Consider the following 22679-nt stretch of genomic DNA (forward strand, 5'->3'; position numbering starts at 1 on the left):
AAATGTGACATTTTGGTCTCTAACAGAAAAACTTATATAACTTAAAACAGGAGAGAAGATGTGATCCGACTGCCTCACCCCCACAGTCAAACATGGAGGTGCAGACTTAATGGTTTGGGGTTGTTTTGGAGAATTACTGTATTCCAGAAAGTGAGAGGAAATCTGAACCAACATGGCTTCCATTCCATACTTCAACACCATGTTGTTCTGCCTGGACTGCGGCTAATTGGAACCGACTTCATTATACAACAAGATGATGAGCCGAAGCGACGAATACGTCCGGGCTCTGTAAGCGTTATTTAGAGAGCAAACAGTCATCTGGAGTGTTTATATGTCATGGAAAGACCTGCCCAGCCACCGCACCAAAATCCTGTTGAACTGCTCTGGGATGAACTGGATCACATAAAAGAAATCGTGTGAAAATCTAATGAACTAGTGAAGAGCGTCTTTGTTTTTCAAGTTTTACAAGAGACACGGGTAAAATGAACTGTCCAGATGCAGAGAGTGTGTAAAGCTGTTCTTCATGCTAAGGGAGGATTTTTTCAATGGAAATAATGTGGAACATCTGGACATTTATATATTTGCTTGGACAGAGAAAATCTTCATAACATTACATTACCCAGATTGTTGCATAGAAACAAAAGGAACATGCATGTCTCTCATGTGACTCAGTAATTTCATACTTTTTACAGGTATTGTATATAACATTAAAATGTAGTTTCCCAAAATACTAAAATACTCAGATAAAATAAAAACACTGCCTTTTCTTGTTATAAAATTATTATATTATATTATATTATATTATATTATATTATATTATATTATATTATATTATATTATATTATATTATATTATATTATATTATACACAACAATCTACCAATAGAACAAAATTATAACCAATATTATTATTATTATTATTATTATCATCATTATCATCATTATTATTACTAATAGAACAAAATAATCACCAATAGTTGTAAAGTTTCCTGAAATAGTAAAACACTCAGATAAAGACGAGACACTGGCATTTCCTGTTATATAATTATAATAATTATTATATAATGTTATTACATTTGTTTTCTGGACAATTACTACTTATCTCATGTCTCTTTTTATTCTTTTGGCAAATAACTGTAGTTTTATTTTTTTTAAATAATACTTAATATTATATATAATCGTCTACCAATAGAATTAAATAATTACTAATATTATGATCATTATTATTTTTTATTATTATTATTATTATTATTATTATTATTATTATTATTACCAGATAATAGAAGTCTTTTGAATTTGATTTCTAGATAAAATTGACGATATTTATCGTAAGTATGCAGTTTAAGAGGAAGAACCTGGTTGTAGCTTTTTGGAAGTTCATGTTGTTTCCCTCATGATATCATACACCTTCAATAAACCTTCTAGTGTACAATCAAAGAGAAGCCACTGCTGCCCAATATGCAGTTATTCTCCCATCCAGGCAGCTGTTAATAAAGATGGCTGACTGCGAGAGCAGGAATAAAGCCTTGCGAGTGTCTGAGCTCGATACGTGGGTGATTTAAAGTAATTACACCCTCACTTCTGGTTCTTGAGAGTCTCTCCCTCTTTCTGCCGTACAGCTTTTTAATCTCTCCTGCTTACTTGCATTTTTGCTTTGCTGTCTCTTTTTATTATTTTCTCCTCCGTGCTTTCCTTTCCTCATTTTTCTTTCCCTCTCATCTTCATCGATCGTTCCCCTGTGAGACATCAGTGTGTGTCTGGTGTAATGAGCTGTGGACGACGGACCGGTCAAAGCCGCAGCATGAAGCATCGAGTTTATTTTCATGACAATCAGCCGAGCTGTGTGCCACTTTACTGTGCACTAGTCCTCTATCTCTCTCTTTGTCTTTTTTTAATCCCGCTCTTTTTCTCGTACCCTCTCTTTTTCTCTCTTTTTTTGCTTTTACTCTCACTGACTTTTTTCTCTCTCTTTCTTGTGTTCTCTCTGAGCTACGTCTTTCGCCATTTATCGCAAATTTTTCCTTAAACATCTCGGTTTAACTTGTGGTGGGGCATGAGAACATGGTCTCTGCCTCTCGTATGAACAGTGCTATTGTTGTTGTTTTTTTAGTCTTAATAAAGTGACCAAACTAATCCAGAAAGGAATTGTTTTGAACAACGAATGTATATTTGTTTCTCCCCTCAGTTCTCCTGCTAAAAAAGTCATGTTGTCTAATGTCACTTGGTTCTTCTTTCAGAAGAATAACTTTTATGGTCCTTAATGAAGGTCTTGAGCTAAACATGGTTTTTAAGTTTAGGATTGAGGGCTTTGACTACAACATCAGTTTCTACTGATGCTGAAATTAAATGTTTTTAATGTGGTTAAATCTTGGAAATCTTGTTCGCACCTGTCCTGAAAGACAGAGTGACCCCGGTGTTTTCAAGTGACCGGGGCAAGACGCAGCTGAGACTGCTGGAGACGTTACCCCTGCGGCTACAGCTCAGCCCACCCGCTAAAAGCCCCGCAACTGCTGCTGCACCAAGGCCCAGGGAGGGTGAATCCCAAGCTCAGACTTGAGCCCAGCATATCCACCCCAGAGAAGCCTTGCTTGGCCGGACCAGACAGGGAGAAGCCCTGCTCAACTGAACCAGACAGGGAGAAGCCCTGTTTAACTGAACAAGACTGGGGGGAAGCCCTGTTCGGCTGAACAAGACTGGGAGAAGCCCTGCTTGACTGAACGAAATTGGGATAAGCCCTGTTAGTCTGAACAAGACTGGGAGAAGCCCTGCTAGTCTAAACAAGACTGGGAGAAGCCCTGCTTGACTGAACGAAATTGGAATAAGCCCTGTTAGTCTGAACAAGACAGGGAGAAGCCCTGCTTGACTGAACAAGACAGGGAGAAGCCCTGTTCGGCTGAACCCGGGCGCAGAAAAAAAACCTGAAAAGTCACAGAGGTCTCTGGAGCAGTGCTGGTGCTGCCTGCACTGACAGAAGCAGTCACAAGGGTGCAGAGCCGCCACCAAGAGACGGAAGATAAGCCCCTGTTCAAAGTATTGAAGTACTAAATGTATAAAGAAACTGAAAACGGAAGTCAATAGGGAAAACTCAGATGAAGACTGATAGTGTGTGGTGTGTTTTAGCATTTGTTTGTTTTATTCATTTACATTTTAATGAATGGAGTCCAAGTTGCGAGTCGTAACATAAATGGAGCAATGGAATACGTGAAAAACAGCAAAGTTATATTAGCTCATAAAGCAAAAGCACGCTGACGTTGTTTTGCCGCAGGAAACCCACAGCCATACCAACAATGCTGCTGACTGGGTGAGGGAATGGAACGGGTTGACAATTTAAAGTCACAACACATCACATAGTGGTGGTGCTGCCTTGCTTTTTAATCACAATTTTATTCCTGTTTCTTTCACTGCAGAAATTTTTTTAAATGGGAGGCTTTTAAAGTGAATGTTTTTTATGAGAATGAGGTAATTTATCATTTAGCTTCCCGTAAGCACATGTGGGAGATGGTAGAGGCCCTGGATCTCTGTGACATAGTTGAGACAGTACACCTGGGCCCCACTCTATAGACAACACGCTCTCCCTGGCGAGATTAGACTGGTTTTATGGTTTTAAGCATCAACTGACTTTTTTTGCAGTGGTTTATTTCTCCAGTAGGCATCTCAGCATGTTTCAGTGTACCATCTGTAAAAAGAATATAAAACCTAAGAGCACATACTGGCATTTTAATACTGTACTTCTAGAAGATGCTAACTTTAGAGAGTCTTAAATTTTTGAACGGAATTGTTTTAAACTGGAGAAGGCAGCTTTTAACCCCCGACAGCAGTGGTGGGATGTAAGAAAACGATGGGTTACTTAACGTAATCCCGGGTTCTTTGATAACAGAGTGAGGTGTTTCACTATGGGAATCGCTTTGGGCGTGACCAACTACGGAAGCTCTTATGACACCACGTCTGTCTTGACAGACAGGTCGACCTGAGATCAGGCTCCGCCCTACCTTTATCTCTCAGGTCGACCCCATCTAACATCATTGCAACGAGATTTCTTCCCGTCCTCGTGCAAGGAGGGAAGTGCTGGTGAAACACCTCACTCTGTTATCAAAGAACCCGGGATTACGTTAAGTAACCCATCGTTCTTTTTCTAACTTCGCTCGGTGTTTCACTATGGGAGATATAGACCACTCCCGGATTGCACATGATCCCGCTACACCCAATCACATGGGCACAGGACGTCTGGCTCCCAGCACCGCATGTGCCAAGGATGACTCAGACACATCTAGTCTATAAAACCGCACAAAGGTGTGTGGCGTGGCCCAACCGGCCGCCGCACAAATTTCCTGAACAGAAACTCCCTTAAGCAGGGCCCATGAAGTCGCCATCCCTCTAGTCGAGTGGGCCCTCAGACCCTCAGGTGCTTGAGAACCACCGCATTCATACGCTAGAGATATAGCCTCTACAATCCAGTGGGACAGCCGTTGTCTCGACAATGGCTTCCCTTTGTGGGGGGTAGCCCAAGACACAAACAGCCGGTCAGACTTTCTGAAATCCGCTGTTCTCCTGACGTATGTACGGAGAGCCCGCACTGGGCATAAGGAACTCAACCTCTCCTCCTCCTGAGATGAGAACGGAGGAGGGTGAAAAGCCAAAAGTTCTGTAACGGGACATCTATAAGAAGAATCCACCACTTTAGGTACAAACGCCGGGTTAGGGCGAAAGGAAACTTTCGTGAGCCCAGGGGCAAACTGCAAACAGGATGGACTGACAGACAGGGCCTGCAGCTCGCTAACATGCTTTGCAGTCACTAGAGCCACAAGCAGTGCTGTCTTAAGAGAAAGAAATTTCAGCCCTATGCCATCCACCCGCTCAAAAGGGTGATGAGAAAGGGCCTCCAAAACCAAGGACAGATCCCACTGAGGCACTAGCCGTCGAGACACCGGCCTCTTACGGCGTGCACCTTTCATAAACCGACTAATCAAAGGGTGCCGACCCGCAGGTTCGTTATTAAACCCGACATGACACGCAGAAATAGCCGCCAGATACACCTTTAAAGTAGAAAAAGCTTTCCCTTTATCCAGCAAAAAATCCTGGAGAAAGCACAAAATGTCTCCCACAGAACACTGAAAGGAGACAATGCGACCACGGCCACACCACTCCTCAAAAACTCGCCACTTATTGTCATAAAGCATGCGAGTAGACGAGGCCCTAGCACTCTGGATAGTGTGTATAACCGATCGTGGCAAACCTGCCACATTCAAGATCCACCTCTCACGGGCCAGGCCCATAGAGCTATCCTGTCCGGGTGCGGATGATAAATCTCCCCGCCTGCCTGGGACAAAAGGTTCCTCCGTGGAGGGAGCGGCCACGGCTGATTCGACAGCAGCTGAACTATTTCTGCGATCCAGTGTCTGGACGCCCAGCGTGGAGCTATCAAAATCAGTGACAAGCTGAGTTCTCTGACCCTGGCTAGAGTAGGAGAGATCAAGCTCAGCGGAGGGAACGCGTAGAGAAGAACGTTTGGCCATGGTCGGGCTAACGCATCCACACCCAACGGTGCATCTCTGTCCCTTGAGAAAAGTACAGAGGACACTGAGCGTTTTCTCGCGAGGCGTAGAGATCTACGGCAGCCCGGCCGTATCTCTGCCATATCTGCTCCACCACCTAAACGTGCAGTTTCCATTCCCCGTACAGGGGGTTTCCCCTGGACAACAGATCTGCACCCTTGTTCCATATTCCTGGAACATGAGTCGCTCTGATGGATAAAAGCCTCGCGTCGCACCACATTATCAGTTTTCTTGCCAACTGATGCAACTGGAGGGAGCGAGAAAAAGTTTCAGAGCTAGAAACACCGCTAACAACTCCAAGTAGTTTATATGACTCGAGATCAGCTGCGGAGGCCAAACGCCATTCACAGCTCTGCCCATAAGGGTCGCGCCCCAGCCCGTCAAAGACGCGTCTGTCGTCATAGTAACACTCGACGACACCGCCCCCAAGGGAATCCACGACCGAAGAGTCGCAGGGCATCCCCATCGGTGGAGCGCTAAGACGCACGCGTGCGTTATCTTGACCGGCCGATTGAGATGACGTCGGGGACATAAGCGCAACCGCGCGACCCATCTCTGAAAATCTCTCATCATGAGAAGTCCCAGACGCACCACAGAAATCACCGAAGCCATTAAACCCAGCATTCGTAGGCACACTCGGAACGGGACATTCGTCCCTGCCCGAAAACGGGAGCGACACTGTATGAGAGATTCGATTCTTCTCTCCGTCAGCGTAACACGATAGGAGAGGGAATCTATACTGAATCCTAGATATTCCGCGCGCTGCGCGGGATACAAGCGGCTCTTTTCCCTGTTTATTTTGAAACCCAAGCTGCAGAGATGCGTGATCACGCTCTCCGCATCTCTGATCGCTCGCTCTCTTGACGAGGAGCATATCAGATAATCGTCTATATAAGACAAAATCCGAATCCCGCTGTTTCTCAATGGCAAAAGAGCCGCCTCCACACACTTGCTAAAAGTTCTCGGAGCGAGAGTCAGACCGAACGGAATGGTTTAAAATTCGTAGGCAGTGCCTCTGTGTGCAAACCTCAAATATTTTCTGTGTGACGGGTAAACGTCTATGTAAAAAAATACGCGTCCGATAGATCGATCGTCACAAACCAATCGTTTGGACGGATCGACCGACAGAGCGTTTTGTGTGTCAACATTCTGAATGAATATTTTCTCAGGTGCTTGTTTAACACACGCAAGTCCAAGATCGGACGAAGAGACAGCGGCGAAACTGGGGGGGTGCACGCTGAACTTTCGGGATTCTTGTGCACAATCGCCCTCGGCTGATCGCCTGGATGCGAAATTGTAACATTTATTTTGTTTTTTGTGTCTGAACACATCGCCCTCAGCCGGTGGCTTGGATGCGATGGTGAAAGTTTTATTGCGCAATCGTCCGAACTGACGTGCGAGTGAACACATGTCATGAGTGCTTGGTGACACTGAACATTTTCCCTCATTCCTCGAACCCGAGGAGAAACTAGGGATGAAGCCCCTACAGAACTCAGAACCGGGCCATGTTCTCTTCTCCTTTTCTTCGCCGGCGGAGAAAGGAGGATCGGAGAACATTCGCGTGTTAGGTAGCACGCTTCTTCTTCCGCTCCTCGGGGTGGGGCGGACGGTTTCTCGCCGCTACGGCCGCAAATGAATGCTTTCCCCACGGTCCTGAGCCGTCCGATCTCGGATGTTGGCCAGCTTGTTGTCCGCCGGGAGCCGATCTCGCACTTCTCGCGCTCATCGGTCTCCCTCTCGCAGCCGCGGCTGCGGCAAAACCCCGTCGCGCTGGCTGAGGGGGCGGGTTCTGAGACAGCTTACGAGGCAAACAGAGGTTGAATGCTTCATCCTCCTGTTTCCTGAGAGTGCTGGTTTCTCTCATCTTTTCCAGAGCTGGACCGAACAGACCTTTAGCGGGGGCCTTGGGCAGCGTCCATGACTTCCGCTTTTTGTGTGTCACCCAAGCCTGACAGGTTAAGCCACAACGCTCTCTCACCTGACACAGCCAAGCCCATCACGCGGCCGCAGCCCTGAACCGCGCCTCGTGAAGAGCGCAGGATTAGGTCGTTCACCACACAGATCTCGTCCCAAAGTACCGGGTTCGGTACTCCCGTGTCGAGCTGTCGTCCCATCTCCTCCAAAATCTCCGCCTGGTACGCGGACGGTAACGTCACCGCGTTTAGCGAGCACACTGACTGCGCTGCGTATTTTTTACATCCTCTGATGGATGGACGCCGTCAATCTCTTGATTTTTCCAGGCAGCGCAATTTGAGAGGAGGCAGAGATAGAACGCCGATTCGGATGGAGGTGATAAGCCACCGAAGGCTCCACAGCTGGGGGTCCGGCCAACCCCAGCTCCTCCATCCCTTGAATCTTCAGCTTGGAGCACCCTTTTGCTGGAAGCTTGCTCTTGAAGGGGCTCGACCAGTAACGGGCCATTTCCTTCATGCAAGCCGGCACGGCGGGCAGGAGCTGTCTAGTAGCAGGTTGAGCAGGCGGCAGCCTTTTCCCGTCGTAAAGGTCTCTCACAGCTCCCTCCGCGTCCTGGGCCGCGGGCCACGCTAGTCCTAGCTTAGCCGCGGCTCGCTTGCATACCTCGTGCAGGTTACCTTCAGCCTGTGAGGTTGCATCGCCCGCGCTCTGGGGCCTCGACTGTTGAGCCGGGAAGGGACCACTGTCGTCCTCATCCTCGTCCTCCATGTCCAAGTCGAGGAGGTCTGAGTTCGCATCCGCGTCCTCGTCGCACGGTCGTTCCTCATCCTCCGCAAGGAGGTCGCCGAACAGAGGCGGCATGACCGGCGATTCGGCCTCCATCAGGTCCGCCCAGCTCGTGGTAGCTCGCGGCTGATGTTCAACGGCCGTAGACCTCGCGGCGGCGCCAGACAGGCACGGGTCCTGTTGGTTAGCCACCGCTACTCTCAGCCGTCTCTCCAAATGTTTCACCGGCAATGACGCGCAGTGAGCGCATGCTTGCGGGTCCGCGAGCGACGTTTGAGCGTGCTTCGGGCCCATGCACGTGATGCACATCGGGTGAGGGTCCCTGCCCGAGATGGTTGCTCCACATGATGATGGACACGGGCGGGATGCAGCCTCCCTGATCTTCGACTCATTCCCTTTGGTGGGGGGGATGACCGTCGACATGGCTGAGTACGGAGAATATTAGACTCGTCACAACACGTTAGTCTGCCGATGTTCGCAGGGTAGTTAGCCCTTCGAAGGCTTCGCCTTGACGCGCTAAGCCTGTAATAGCTTGACGCTACTATGTCCCTACCGTGTAACTAAATACCCAGCAGGTCGGAATAGAAATAGCTGGCCTCGACGCGGACGCTATTCCGTGATGATGCTCAGCACGATCCTGTATGACTGATCTCGCGTTCGGTGGCGGAATCCAATGACGGCCCGCACGATGAACAGTTGAGCGAAAACAGCCGAGAACTGGATGTGCTGAGAGAGCTTAGTGTAGTCCCTCACGGGAAGAAAGCGCGAATGATGTTAGACCTGTCTGTCAAGACAGACGTGGTGTCATAAGAGCTTCCGTAGTTGGTCACGCCCAAAGCGATTCCCATAGTGAAACACCGAGCGAAGTTAGAAAAAGAAGCACAAATAAAAGAATTCTGTCAACAGTAAACTCTCAGTGTCGCATTGCCAGATCTTTGAAAGCTCTGGAGATAGAGATAGTGGAACTCCAGCATTTGGAGGCCACATAAAATTGGGGGCACACTAAAGTCCTCGAAAGTAAAAAGACCAAAATGATGGCCAAAAGTCTGGTCCTTCTTCAGTTTAGAAAAAACGAATGGACAGAAAAGATTCATGCATATTGTGCGAAAAGATTTAGGGGATCTTGTGTCAGAGCCTGCTAAAATTCTACTCAAAACTGTATAGCAGTGAGAGTTCAGGGGCAGAGGTAGTGGAGGAGAGCTTCCTTAAGGACCTGCCAAAGCTCTCAGAGTCAGTGGTCAGTGAGATGGACAGGGAGCTGACACTGGCTGAGCTTCATGTAGCGCTTCATGGTATGGAGAACGGGCGGGGGCCAGGTATAGATGGTCTTCCTGTGGAATTTTACACAGCTTTCTGGGCAATAATAGTGCAGGACGTGCTGGAGGTCCTACAGGACAGTGTGAAGGGTGGTCAGCTCCCGTCGAGCTGCAGGAAAGCCGTCCTGACCCTGCTACCAAGAAAAAAGGGAGACCTGACTCACCTGAAGAACTGGCGCCCGGTGTTACTACTGTGCACTGACTGCAAGCTGCTGTCAAAAGCATTAATTTTGAGTCTCTCTTTTTTTCTCTCTCTCTCTCTCTCTCTCTCTCTCTCTCTCTCTCTCTCTCACTTTCTCTTTTTGTCTCTCACTCACTTTCATTTTTCCTTTCACTTTCTCTCTTTCTTTCTCTATTTCTCTCTCTCTCTCTTTTGCTTTTTCTCTCACTTTCTGTCTTTCTTAGGTTTTCTTTCGCTTTCTTCTCTCTCACTCTCTCTCCTTCTTACTCTCTTTTGCTCTCTATCTCTCTTCCTTTCTCATATGCTTTCTTCATTTCTCCTCTCTCTCCCCCTCTCTCTCTCTCTCTCTCTCTCTCTCTCTCTCTCTCTCTCTCTCTCTCTCTCTCCTGACCTCTCTCTCTTTCTCTTTTGATTTCGATGCTCACTTAACATTCCCTGAGTGCATTAGTGCTGATGAACAGTTTGATAAATGTGGAGCTTAGATCTTGTGGACAGAACATCTCTCCTCCATCATCCTTACACCAAACTCAGCTCCTCTTACAAACATGATTAATGTGCATGTTTATGACTCACAGTGCTGCCGAATCCTTTTAAAGATAAATAGCTAAAACGCATTCTCTTTTCCGGTGTCATTTACAGCCGCTGATGAATGCAGGGTTCTCTGGTCATCATCAGCCACTGAGCACGAGGACTTTTCTAACCTTTATAGATCAGGAAAGTCAGACTGCATTAAACATTAGCAGCTCTGAAGACGTCTCCCGTCATCGTCTCTCGCTCTCTGCTCGTATGCAAGAAAGTTTATAGGACATTCTGTCGAACGTCAGGAAAATCATTTTCTTTACAGGGCAATGAACGTCAAAATTCAATATACGTGTTTCTATAAATTTTCTTTCATTCAAAAATAATTACACATTCATGCGTTGATTCATAATTTAAATTACCGTAATTTCCGGACTATTAAGCGCACCTGTATATAAGCTGCACCCACTGAATTTTAAAAATATTTGTATTTTTAACATAAATAAGCCGCACCTGTGTATAAGCCTGTCAGGCTGATGGACAGGACGCGGAAGCGGAAATAACTCAATCATAGTTTATTCAATCAGTTCAACAAAAGAAACACTCACAGTTGCCGTGGCGAGAAAACAATTTATATACAGCTTGTATCTAAACAGTAGCCGACCAAGAAAGTCATTGTTCACTGTCTTCCTCCTTCCTTTCACAACTATTTCTCTCGGGAGTTTATCTTTTGGCATCGTCATGCATTTAAAAATCACCCGATGGAAGTTTTTTCTCCCGATGCCGTGCAGCTCAGAACACAGGTGAGGTGCGTTTTTTCGTTTCCGTTCGGAAATTTCATTGGTCTAATGTTATGGGGTTCAGTTATTTCGCTTGAAGTTTGTGAAAAACGAGAAAACCCAGTAAAATTCATAAATTAGCCGTTTCGTTGTTTAAGCCGCGGGGTTCAAAACATGGGGGAAAAGTAGTGTCTTTTGGTCCGAAAAATTAATATAATCCACTCACCACTAGTAAGAATTCGAAATCCCAATAGAAATTTGCAAAGAATTTATAAAGATGAGCTGCCCTAGTTCTGGAAATGTGATTTAGCTCTACCAAAGTCATTCAAAGTCTAAACCGTGGAGAAAGATAGGATCTGCTCATGATGCAAAGCATACAATCTCATTGCATCATGTCTTCGGCTTTCTTCTGGAACAGACGAAACTATACACATTAGCAGTCGTTGTAGGTGTAGAATTTCTGGCTGTAGTCCATCTGGGCAATGTATTATTCCCTCATTCTGACATACTAGATATAAGTTTTTCCTTCTTGGACTAATAGACCCAGTGACCCGAGGAGTACCAACACACACTTATAGCTCCAGGACTCATTATTATTGTTCGTTATTAAGTTTCTTGTGAGGTGTGAAATGATATTTACAGAAAAAAGTGAAACCAGATGAGCAGACTATAATTCGATTAAGCAAGATTCATTTCACTCTAAATCGAAAGTATAGGCCGGGCTCAGCGCCACAGGAAGTGCTGGCATTTTAAAAAGTCAGTGCCATTAGAGCGAAAGATTATGTACATAGCGCCTGTCTGATTAATCTACAAACTCTATTTAATCATTCTGAGCTGCTAGTCCTGCTTGTGTTTTCCTTAATGCGTAATGATGCCTTTATGTTAATGATGACATTTTGAAATCATCAAGGTTACTATTATAATATAACACGGTTATATTTATATGGGTACTGCTCCTAAAGTAGTGTCTAGTGCATGGGGGAACTGGGGGACAAAATATTAGATATCTCATTCAGAAATCGTAATTTATGCGTTAACCTAATTTCCAAGATTTGCTAAACTAAAGCTATTTTGGGGCGTAGTATCTTTGGTTGCTTCAAGGAGACATTCGAGTAAAGGTTGTGCACTATGAGAAATTATTAAGGACCTTGTTGAAAGAATTTTAGAGCTACTTGTCAGTTATGCTGATTTTGTTGGGCAGACCTGGCAACCCTGAGCATAGCACAATACAATGATTTGCAAATGCGTTAAATTGAATTGTATTTCTATTAAGAAATTGTGACGATAAATTCATAACAATGCTTCCTTAAATGTCATTAGATTTGCCACTTGCAAACTGTAATTTATTGCCATTCGATATGTTCAAAGTACATTTTTGAAGACAACATTCTTCTTTGTCAGCAGATTCTTCAGAAATAAATAAATTGCATAATTATTTGACCCATTCAGACTTGCAACCACTTTTTCCTGGAACAACAGCTTCTAGTCAGTTTGGCTTTGTCACTACCAGAACAGCTTGGGAGACATTTTCACTGATTCTTCCTGCCAGATTTGCTCTAGGAGCTCCATTCTGTTTCCAATTGTGACAAGACCTCAGGATTTCAGAATAAAAACTTCCAAAAATGCACAAAATGCATGCTGCCACCACCATGTTTCACTGTCTAGTTGATTTTAAAAGGTAGCCCAGTGGTTAAGGTGTTCTAATCAAAAGGTTGTGAGTTCAAATCCCAGCACCACCAAGCTGCCACTACTGGGCACTTAAACAAGGCCCTTAACACTCACCTGTTCAGTATAAATGAAATAACTGTAAGTCGCTTTGGATAAGTGCATCCGCTAAATGCCGTAAATGTATTAACTGAAGTATTAGCAATGGTTCCTTTGACCTTTAATACACTCCTTAATAACGCAAAGATCTTTATGCCCTTGTACTATGTAACTCCTCCAGAGTAAGTGTTGGCCTCATACTTTTCACACCAGTCTCTGTCTGGTTCTTACATTTTCCTCACTGTTGAGCCAATCTTGCTTACTGGCATATCCAACCTCTTAGATATAATGATAAACCCTATTTCCTAGTAAGAAATGCGATTACCTTATCTTTGATTTCCTTAGAATGCTGCTTAGCCTTTATTCTCACTCATTTCCTTCAGACTGACAGTTCTTTTTTAATAACCATTCAAAATTCATTTTGATTTTTGGAATAGATTAGAGTAAAGTTGACACTTTTTTTAACACAAAATAACCATCTTTTCATTTAAAAACGATAAGTCTAATAGCAGATCAGCCATGGCAGAGCTCCTATACAGCATCCGAGCCAAAGCGGTAGGAATGACGAAGCAAGAAAAAAAAAGCATGGTCCATCAGCATTACATTACTTCCATAGGTTTAAATCAATTTTGCTCCAGGAAATATCCAAACATTTTTTTTTTTTTACACAAAGCATCAGCAAATATAGTGTTGCCACAGAAATGGCAGGATCACAGCAGTTGTTTCAAATATGGAGTGTGTATGTGTGTGTTGCAGGAACGGGAGCTGCTGAGCCGTATCTCAGAGCTTCAGGAAGAAGTGACTCGCAGGAAGAACCACATCGCTGATCTGGACCATGAGATCCATACGCTGAATGAGAACATCAGCACCCTCACCAAAGAATTGGAGCTCAAGGGCAAAGAGGTGCTGAAGATCCGTAGCGAAGCCAATCAGCAGATCAGGTGTGTGTTTGTGTGTGTGTTTGTGTGTTCACAAGTATAGCAAAAGTTTTTTTTTTAATCCCGCTTGCTACCATTTGGCCGGCTTTGAACCAAAGATATTCTTATGCACCAATTTCTACAACCTCAATTCCAAACAAGTTGTGACATTGTGTGAAATGTAAATAAAAATTTAATGATTTGCAAATTTTATTGCAAATATTCTATTTACAATAAAACAAAAAAGCGTGTAATTTTTTTAAGTTGAGAATATATACCATTTTAAAGAAAAAATAAGTTATTTTTGTATTTTTATGGCTGCTACAAGTTGGGACAGAGCCATGTTTACCACTGTGTAGCATCATGTCTTCTGCCCGTATACACCTGGGAACTGAGGAGACAAGTTGCTAAGGTTTTAGGAGAGGAATGTTTTCCCATATGTGTCTGATACAGGATTCTGGCTGCTCAACAGTTCTGGGTGTTCTTTGTTGTGTTTTTAGTTTCATGATGCTTTTCGAACTAAGCGCTGATAACAAGCCTAATTGTCCCTCTCCTCTTTAGTCTGGAGGACATGGTGTTTCCACAAAGAAAAATATATATTTTTGATTCGCCTGAACACAGAATCGTTTTCCACTTTTCAGTATTGTTTTTTGCAATGGTTCCTTTGTGCAGAAATATAATATTTTCTCCAGATCTTTTAAACCTTTAATGATATAATGTACTGTAAATAAAAATTTGAGATGTTTTGCAATTTGATGTTGAGGAACATTATTCTGGAGTTGTTCAACAATCTAGGATACACTATTTATACCCAATCATCTCACTGATCTGTTGTCAATCAACTTTAAGGACACACTGTTAATAATCAACGTAATTCGTATCAACTTGTGGAGCTTCCGATAATTATGGCTATCAGTTCCAAGTCATCATATTTGCTCAGGTTTTTACCACAGTTTGAGAAATTTAGTTGTCAATAAAAAAGACCATGTGGCATCAACTTTGACATCCTGAATGTGAACCCTATAATTTCTAAGATTTACAAAACACCAAATAGCAATCAAGTATCTCAACAACAACAACAACAACAACGAAGTTCTGCTCAGCACTACAGCCTTAAAAAGGTGTTGTTGGGGCAGGAGGGCATTAAATAATGACATCAAATCGTCTATCTATCACACTTGACTTACCTACAAACATCTCAAATTAAGTAGCTTACTTACTGTTGTTTGTAAGTGTGATACAGCAGGGTTATTTCTTTAATGTCATTGTCCCAGGTTGTAAGACACATAGTGAAGAGTTAAAAAAAAACATACAGATTTAAATCCAGCCTCCAGCCTCATTGGAAAATGGCGACACAATAAGACACAAGTGGTACACATGCATTTCTAATATACTAAAATAATCCACTCTGTAATCACGCGTTCCGTTTCTCCTTTCAGTCTTTGCAGGAGAAAAGGTTTTATACATTATAGATATTATCTGTACGTACACTTTGATTTTATTATAATAATAATTATATATTTTAACACAAATTTTAACACAGCGAACATTTCTGTTTGACCATTTTTATAAAAAATATAAATAAATAAATAAATATAAAATAGGCGAATTTAAAACAACGCAACACGAATTTATTCACAATGTCCTTTCTTTACTTAGATATAAAAAAATTATAAATTAACTAAAGAGTGTTTAATTATTAAACGTTAATGTTTTACTGATGCACCAAGTCTCATACCAAGCACCAAAATCCGCCATGATGCACACGTCCGGCAATTTAAACCGTCCGTGTGGAAACATAGCAAAAGTCCCGTTTGGTGTCCTGATGATTTTACGTCATTTAAAACACCGTAATTACTTTAAAACATTTACAAGAATATTTTGTCGTCATGCTTTATGGTAAGTTTGGTTTCACTAATAAGAAACATACATTTGCATCAATATTTGTCTATGTCCATGTTGATTAGAGTAGAAAAAACCTGAAAAGTATTCATAAAGGTACATTTAGAACGGATAAAAATATTTTGATTGATTGACAGCCCTAATATATGTATATATATTAGGGCTGTATACACACACACACACACACACACACACACACACACACACACACACACACACACACACACACACACACACACAAAATTAGTCTTGAAACTTTTTTATTTCACTTCGTAGCTGTACACACTGTTATACATCGCCTGCATGTGCTTTTTTTTACACTAGGTTTCATTTTCAATTATTAAACATGGCAGCATATCTTGAGCCTTGTGCTAATAATAGCACGTGACAAATCGCTCCTGCTCTCATGTGGAGAAATGAGTGTGGGAAAGTAGAGTCTGCTCTACGTACAAGCCATTGTAGATCTGACAGGGGTGTGTGTGTGTGTGTGTGTGTGTGTGTGTGTGTGTGTGTGTGTGTGTGTGTGTGTGTGTGTGTGGTTGCGTAAATATGAGTGTGTAAGGTGTAAATTCTCGCTCCTGAAATGAGGATGTGCTTAGTTTGTCCTGAATTCAAATCAATAAATAAACAGAAGGAAGTGTGTAAGACGCTGCATTCCCATCCAAAAGGATGAGTGAATGCCTTGATTTATGTACAGCTTTTTATAACAAAACATGGCCGCTATTGTAGAAGAAGAAAAGCAGCAGAGCAGCGCTGGGATGGTGTATGGGGACGGTGATGTATCGGAGGACACCAGGTTTCTGCTTCGCCACTTAAGCTTACTGTGTGTCTAAGTGTGTGTGTGTGTGTGTGTGTGTGTGTGTGTGTGTGTGTGTGTGTGTGTGTTTGTGTTTTCTCAGGGCTCATGAGCAGGACCTGTGTAAGAAGCATGAACGGGAAATGGCTGAGCTGAACGCACTGCACAACAGGGACACGCAGAACATGCTCTCCGACTTCAACAAAGCCCAGGAGCTACTCAAGGACAAAATCTCCGCCCTGCAGATCCTGTGAGTTCACACGCCTTGAACCCTTAACTTCTCAGATGTATAGTCACTCATTCATCATAAGAACACTTCAACTATGAGAGACAAAATGAGAAAACAAATTCAGAAAATCACATTGTCTGATTTTTTTAAGAATTTATTTGCAAATTATGGTGGAAAATAAGTATTTGGTCACCTACAAAAAAGCAAGATTTCTGGCTCTCACAGACCTGTAATTTCTTCTTTAAGAGGCTTCTCTGTCCTCCACTGTTTGAACTCGTTATCAGTATAAAAGACACTTGTCCACAACCTCAAACAGTCAGTCTCCAAACTCCACTATGGCCAAGACCAAAGAGCTGTCAAAGGACACCAGAAACAAAATTGTAGACCTGCACCAGGCTGGAAGACTGAATCTGCAATAGGTAAGCAGCTTGGTGTGAAGAAATCAATTATTAGAAAATGAAAGACATACAAGACCACTGATAATCTCCCTTGATCTGGGGATCCACGCAAGATTTCACCCCGTGGGGTCAAAATGATCACAAGAACAGCAAAAATCCCAGAACCACACGGGGGGACCTAGTAAATGACCTGCAGAGAGCTGGGACCAAAGTAACAAAGGCTACCATCAGTAACACACTACGCTGCCAGGGACTTAACTCCTGTAGTGCCAGAAGTGTCCCCCTGCTTAAACCAGTACATGTCCGGGCCCGTCTGAAGTTTGCTAGAGAGCATTTGGATGATCCAGAAGAGGATTGGGAGAATGTCATATGGTCAGATGAAACCAAAATAGAACTTCTTGGTAAAAACTCAACTTGAAGGAGAAAGAATGTTGAGTTGCATCCAAAGAACACCATACCTACTGTGAAGCATGGGGGTGGAAACATCATGCTTTGGGGTTGTTTTTCTGCAAAGGGACCAGGACGACTGATCCGTGTAAAGAAAAGAATGCATGGAGTCATGTATCGTGAGATTTTGAGTGAAAACCTCCTTCCATCAGCAATGGCATTGAAGATGAAAAGTGGAGTGGGTCTTTCAGTATGACAATGATCCCAAACACACCGCCCGGGCAACGAAGGAGTGGCTTCATAAGAAGCATTTCAAGGTCCTGGAGGAGTGGCCTAGCCAGTCTCCAATCTCAACCCCATAGAGGGAGTTAAAAATCTGTGTTGTCCAGCGACAGCCCCAAAACATCACTGCTCTAGAGGAGCAGACTACCAGCAACAGTGTGTAAAAACCTTGTGGAGACTTACAGAAAACATTTGATCTTTGTCATTGCCAACAAAGGGAATATAACAAAGTATTGATATGAACTTTTGTTATTGACCAGATACTTATTTTCCACCATAATTTGCAAATAAATTCTTTGAAATTCAGACAATGTGATTTTCGGGATTTATATATATATATATATATATATATATATATATATATATATATATATATATATATATATATATATGAGATTCTGTTTGTTTGAGTGTTAGAAGTGTTGAAAAGCATGTACGCATTTAAGTCTCATGGCTTTGTATTTTTCGACGCTGAACTTGTGCCATCTCATTTCACATCCTATTAAGAAAATTAACAACTTGTAAACTTTTTCAAAGACGAGGGAGTCCTTTAGTGCCTAACAGAATGAGGTCTCATGTGGAGCAGTCTTAACTGGTATTTTTCACACTGTTCCCTGGGCGTTCCCCACAGGACCTGGATTTGCAGCTCGCTAATTAAGCGCAACACAAATCTTTTTTAACGCCAGCCCCATCTTTCTCGCAATTAATCACAGTGACAATCAATTTTCCCCAAACCATCATTTAATTCCAGCCCATTTAGATCTCATGTATATTTGATGGCTGTGTTTGTATTCACGTTTAGCTTTATTTGCTGGAATGATGGCAGGGCTGAGTTGAGTGGGGATCATGGAAATAGGGTCCTAGCAGAAGGTCTCTACTTTGAGGACAGTTTATCAACTCAAGAACTCTGAAGGAAGTCCATGCATGCATAATCTATGCAATCTATGCATGGATAAAAGTGTTTACTAGGTAGCAGCTAGCAGTCTACAAGATATTTCCAGCCAAATGTACTTCTTAACCAAACTGTTAGCACAAAGTTGGAGGCATGCAGTTGTATAGGATGTCTTTGGATGTGGTAGTATTAGATTTTTACATCACTTAAACTACGAGACCCAAAACTGTTTGATGATGCGCCTATGCACAAACCCCAATGAAGATATGGTTTAAATAAATTGGAATTAAAGCTCTTGAGTGGCCTGCTATTGAGCTCTGATCTTAACCCTACTGGACACCCTTGTGGCTGAATGAACACAAATTTAGATTTTTATAGATGAAATGACTGGATGACTGGATGATAAGATATTGAAATTAATGGATAATATTCATTAATTTCAATAATGGATAATATCCAATTGGATGGATGGATGGATGGATGGATGGATGGATGGATGGATGGATGGATGGATGAATGGATGGATGGCAAGATATGTAGATCGATTGAGTTCTAATTATCTGGCTGGATGAATAGATATTGAAATGAATGGATAATATTCAATTAGATAGATACTATCCAATAATACCTTATTGGATGGATGGATGGATGGATGGATGGATGGATGAATGACTGGATGAATGACTGGATGAATGGCTGGATGAATAGGGAGATTTATAGATAGCTATAGAGCAAATGGGTGGCTAGCAGGCTAAAATAGAATGAAACTGAAACGTAAAGACATGGAAACCCACAGTAGTCATAAAAATACATACAAATCCAGAAAAAGCATTAACTTATGAATTCTGTATGTCCATTATGGGTCTAGAATGATCACAACTTCAGTCACACAGGACATTTTGATTCATAATTGACTCTCTTCACACTGAGAACGAAGGGATGTGTGAATATATAGGACTCTTTAAGAGAGACAGGTATTCAGAGGTGCTGCTGATTTTAATTACCGGGCGAGACTATAGTGCCGACAGTGATGTAGGATGTAATTTTTACATCGATTTAAAATTAAAAGCTGGCAGAGTGCTCAAAAACATTCTCCTAATTGAATTAGGCGTTCCAAACTACTCAAATTGCCTATTTAACAGGCAATGCAAATTTTTTGTTTGTGAGATAGAAAATAACTTTTTTGTTGTGTTTTTTAGGCTTGAGGGGACAGAAGAGAAGTTCAGGAACCGGGAGAGCAGACCAGAAGATCTGCAAGTGATTGCGGAGCTCAAAGATATGGTTACAGAGAGAGAATCCCTGGTCAAGAAGCTGGTGGTAAGTGTGTATCTGTGTTGATTTAGGATTTGTAGCAATTATTGCATTATATTACATGTACATTCAAGCATTTATGTGTGTGAAATAGGGGCAGAACCTTCCAAAGGTTGGTCTAAGATTAGATCTAAAAAAAATTACAAAGCAAAAGTAAGATATAAGCCAAACATCCCCTAGCTAGAATTATCCCTATTAATATGGAGATTTGTCCTGTTGTGTCCAGGATGACAAGAAGTTCTACCAGCTAGAGCTCGTAAACAGAGAGACCAACTTCAACAAAGTGTTTAATGCCAATCCCAACGTCGGCGTGATTAACCCTCTCATTAAGGTAAGCCAACTTCCTCTCTTCTCTGTGGGCTGTTTTAACGATTTTCTGGCATTTCTGTCTAAACAGATGTGTGGTGGCGGTGAGGCGGAATATTCCTTGGCATGTCCATTCATAATATATGAAGATGCATGTCAGGTTCTTTGGTGTTACTCATCAGAAAAATGCCAGATTTGCTGTATAACAGTTTGTTCATGAACAGATGCGCCTTTAAATGCACATCCCAACAGGACAGATGATTGGCACTTTTGCTGAATGGGCAACAGGAGCGCTTGCGTAGCTGTTTCCAGGAGCTTTATACAGCGCATTAACTACGGTCTATGGTCAAGGATTTGAAACCGGGTCATTTTCATTTATTGTACAGTAATGTTCACCGTAATGCATTAAGTGTTCATCAAACGTTTGAGGATATCTTGAACACATTTTCTGCCAACACACTTCAGATCTGAGTAAAAGGAAAAATGCAATGCTGGAAAAAATGCCAAGTCCATGACCTCAACCAAAACCTTACACAACTGTCAGATGTTATACAAGAGACACAAAAGGGCATCTGGAAGAACTTTGTAGAAACGCTGACTGGTACTGGATGTAAGTCTGAACTAGTCCAAGCTTTTGGAAGAAAGTTTAATAATATCCATGGTTCAATCTTAAGTTACAATTAACAATCTGTTTGAGGTTCTTCCTATATCTGTATGTGCTTCATCTCAGTTTTTCTCCCAACTTTCAAATACTTTCTGTAGGTAGATTGGTGCCTCACACATAGTGTTCCCTTGATAGCCTTCTGGATCAACTGATTCGGATTTAAACCACAACAATGTTAAATTGTCAAATCATCATAAGGTGATTTATTTACAATAATAGCAGGGAATATTGGTAAATGATGGGAGGATAATAGGAAATAATTGGGAATGATAGGGATAATAGGGAGTAATGGGGAAAATAGGGATTAATGAGGAATAATGAGAATGATAGGGAGTAATAGGAAAAATGGGGAAATGAGGAATGATATGGATAATAGGATTGATAGGGATAATAGGAATAATGGGGAATAATTGGGCATAATTAGGAAATACTGTGTATAAGGGATAATAATGGGGGTAATGGACAATAATGGGTATAATTGACAATTATGGGGATAATGGAGAATAATGGGGAATAATGGGGCGTAATTAGGGGAATAATTAAGATTAATGAGGATAATGGAGAATAATGGGGATAATGGAGAATAATGGGGGATAATATGAAATGATAGGGATAATGGGAAGTAATGGAAATAATGGTGGATAATGAAGAATTATAGGGGTAATGGGACTAATGGGGGATAATGAAGAATAATGGGGAATCATGGAGAATAATGAAGAATAATCGGGGGGATAATGAAGAATAATGCGGGATAATAGGAAATAATGGGGAGTAATGGAGAATAATGGGGAATAATGGGAATAATGAAGGATAATGGGGAATAATGGGGAATGAAGGGGGATAATAGTAAATTATAGGAGATAATGGGGAGTAATGGGGGATAATGGTAAATGATGGGGATAATAGGAATGAAGGGGGATAATCGTAAATTAGAGACAATAATGGGGAGTAATGGGGAATAATGGGACTAATGGAGGATAATGGGGAGTGAAGGGGGATAATGGTAAATGATGGGGATAATACGAATGAAGAGGGATAATGGTAAATTAGAGGTGAATAATAGTGAATAATCAGGATAACAGGGAATGATGGAGAATGATGGGGTAATTGTAAATTAGAGGGAAATAATGGGGAATAATCAGGATAACAGCGAATGATGGGGAATAAAGGGGGAAATGGGGATATGGAGAATAATGCAGAATGATGGGGGATAAACTTTGATATAATCCTATATTTTGTTATATGGCCAAACCTACACAAGTTATTTTTTCTAAATCACTGGTTAGGGATAATAAGTTACTTTAAATTACTTACTTTTAAAATTCCATCTGGAAGCCCAAGTCAGTAATCCTGGGTTTATGTTGTATCCTGAAGTGTAGTGGCTGTAGTGTCTGCATCTGATAAAAGACCTGATCAGTTTATCTAATAATCAATAAACCGAATATGTACCATGGTTTCTAATCCTTGACTGTAGAAATAAAAAAACGAAGCTTAGTGTTCATTGTAAACGTTCATTCTCCAGTTAAAGACCTTTCGAATACAAGCGATCTAACTTACATTTATGCAATTAAAGGCTCGGAAGTTGAATGCAGACTGACGATCCAGAATAAAGTTTTGTATCTGAATAATAAAATCAACATCAAGCCATAACTCATCTAAATCGGATCAAATCCGTGCTTAGTAAAAGCATTACATAATTATAGAGCCATATCAATCGTTGATTGGGTACATATCATCTTAACACTAGGGTTTTTTTGGGGAAGACTAATCTAGATCAAGGGTTCT

At 42.1% G+C, this 22679-nt stretch overlaps 2 protein-coding genes across 4 annotated transcripts in view; one reads left to right on the top strand and one right to left on the bottom strand.

The window, feature by feature from the left end:
• Positions 1 to 22679, top strand: part of fam184ab (family with sequence similarity 184 member Ab) — a 138427-nt gene that overhangs the window by 110572 nt on the left and 5176 nt on the right. For all 3 annotated transcript variants that reach the window (XM_083562448.1, XM_083562449.1, XM_083562450.1), the window contains exons 14-17: positions 13567 to 13751; positions 16529 to 16675; positions 19813 to 19930; positions 20151 to 20255. In XM_083562448.1, the coding sequence (XP_083418574.1) occupies positions 13567 to 13751; positions 16529 to 16675; positions 19813 to 19930; positions 20151 to 20255 (555 nt within the window). The remainder of the gene's footprint in view (positions 1 to 13566; positions 13752 to 16528; positions 16676 to 19812; positions 19931 to 20150; positions 20256 to 22679) is intronic.
• Positions 3838 to 9024, bottom strand: LOC310737839 (uncharacterized protein). The gene is made up of 2 exons (XM_083562550.1): positions 6764 to 9024; positions 3838 to 5074 (listed from the first exon to the last, which is right to left on the bottom strand). Exon 1 carries the CDS (start codon positions 8672 to 8674, stop codon positions 7745 to 7747), a length of 930 nt encoding a protein of 309 aa, XP_083418676.1. The 5' UTR covers positions 8675 to 9024; the 3' UTR covers positions 3838 to 5074; positions 6764 to 7744.

Source organism: Silurus aristotelis (genome assembly GCF_946808225.1).
Source record: "Silurus aristotelis genome assembly, chromosome: 15".
NCBI classification, from domain to species: Eukaryota; Metazoa; Chordata; class Actinopteri; order Siluriformes; family Siluridae; genus Silurus; species Silurus aristotelis.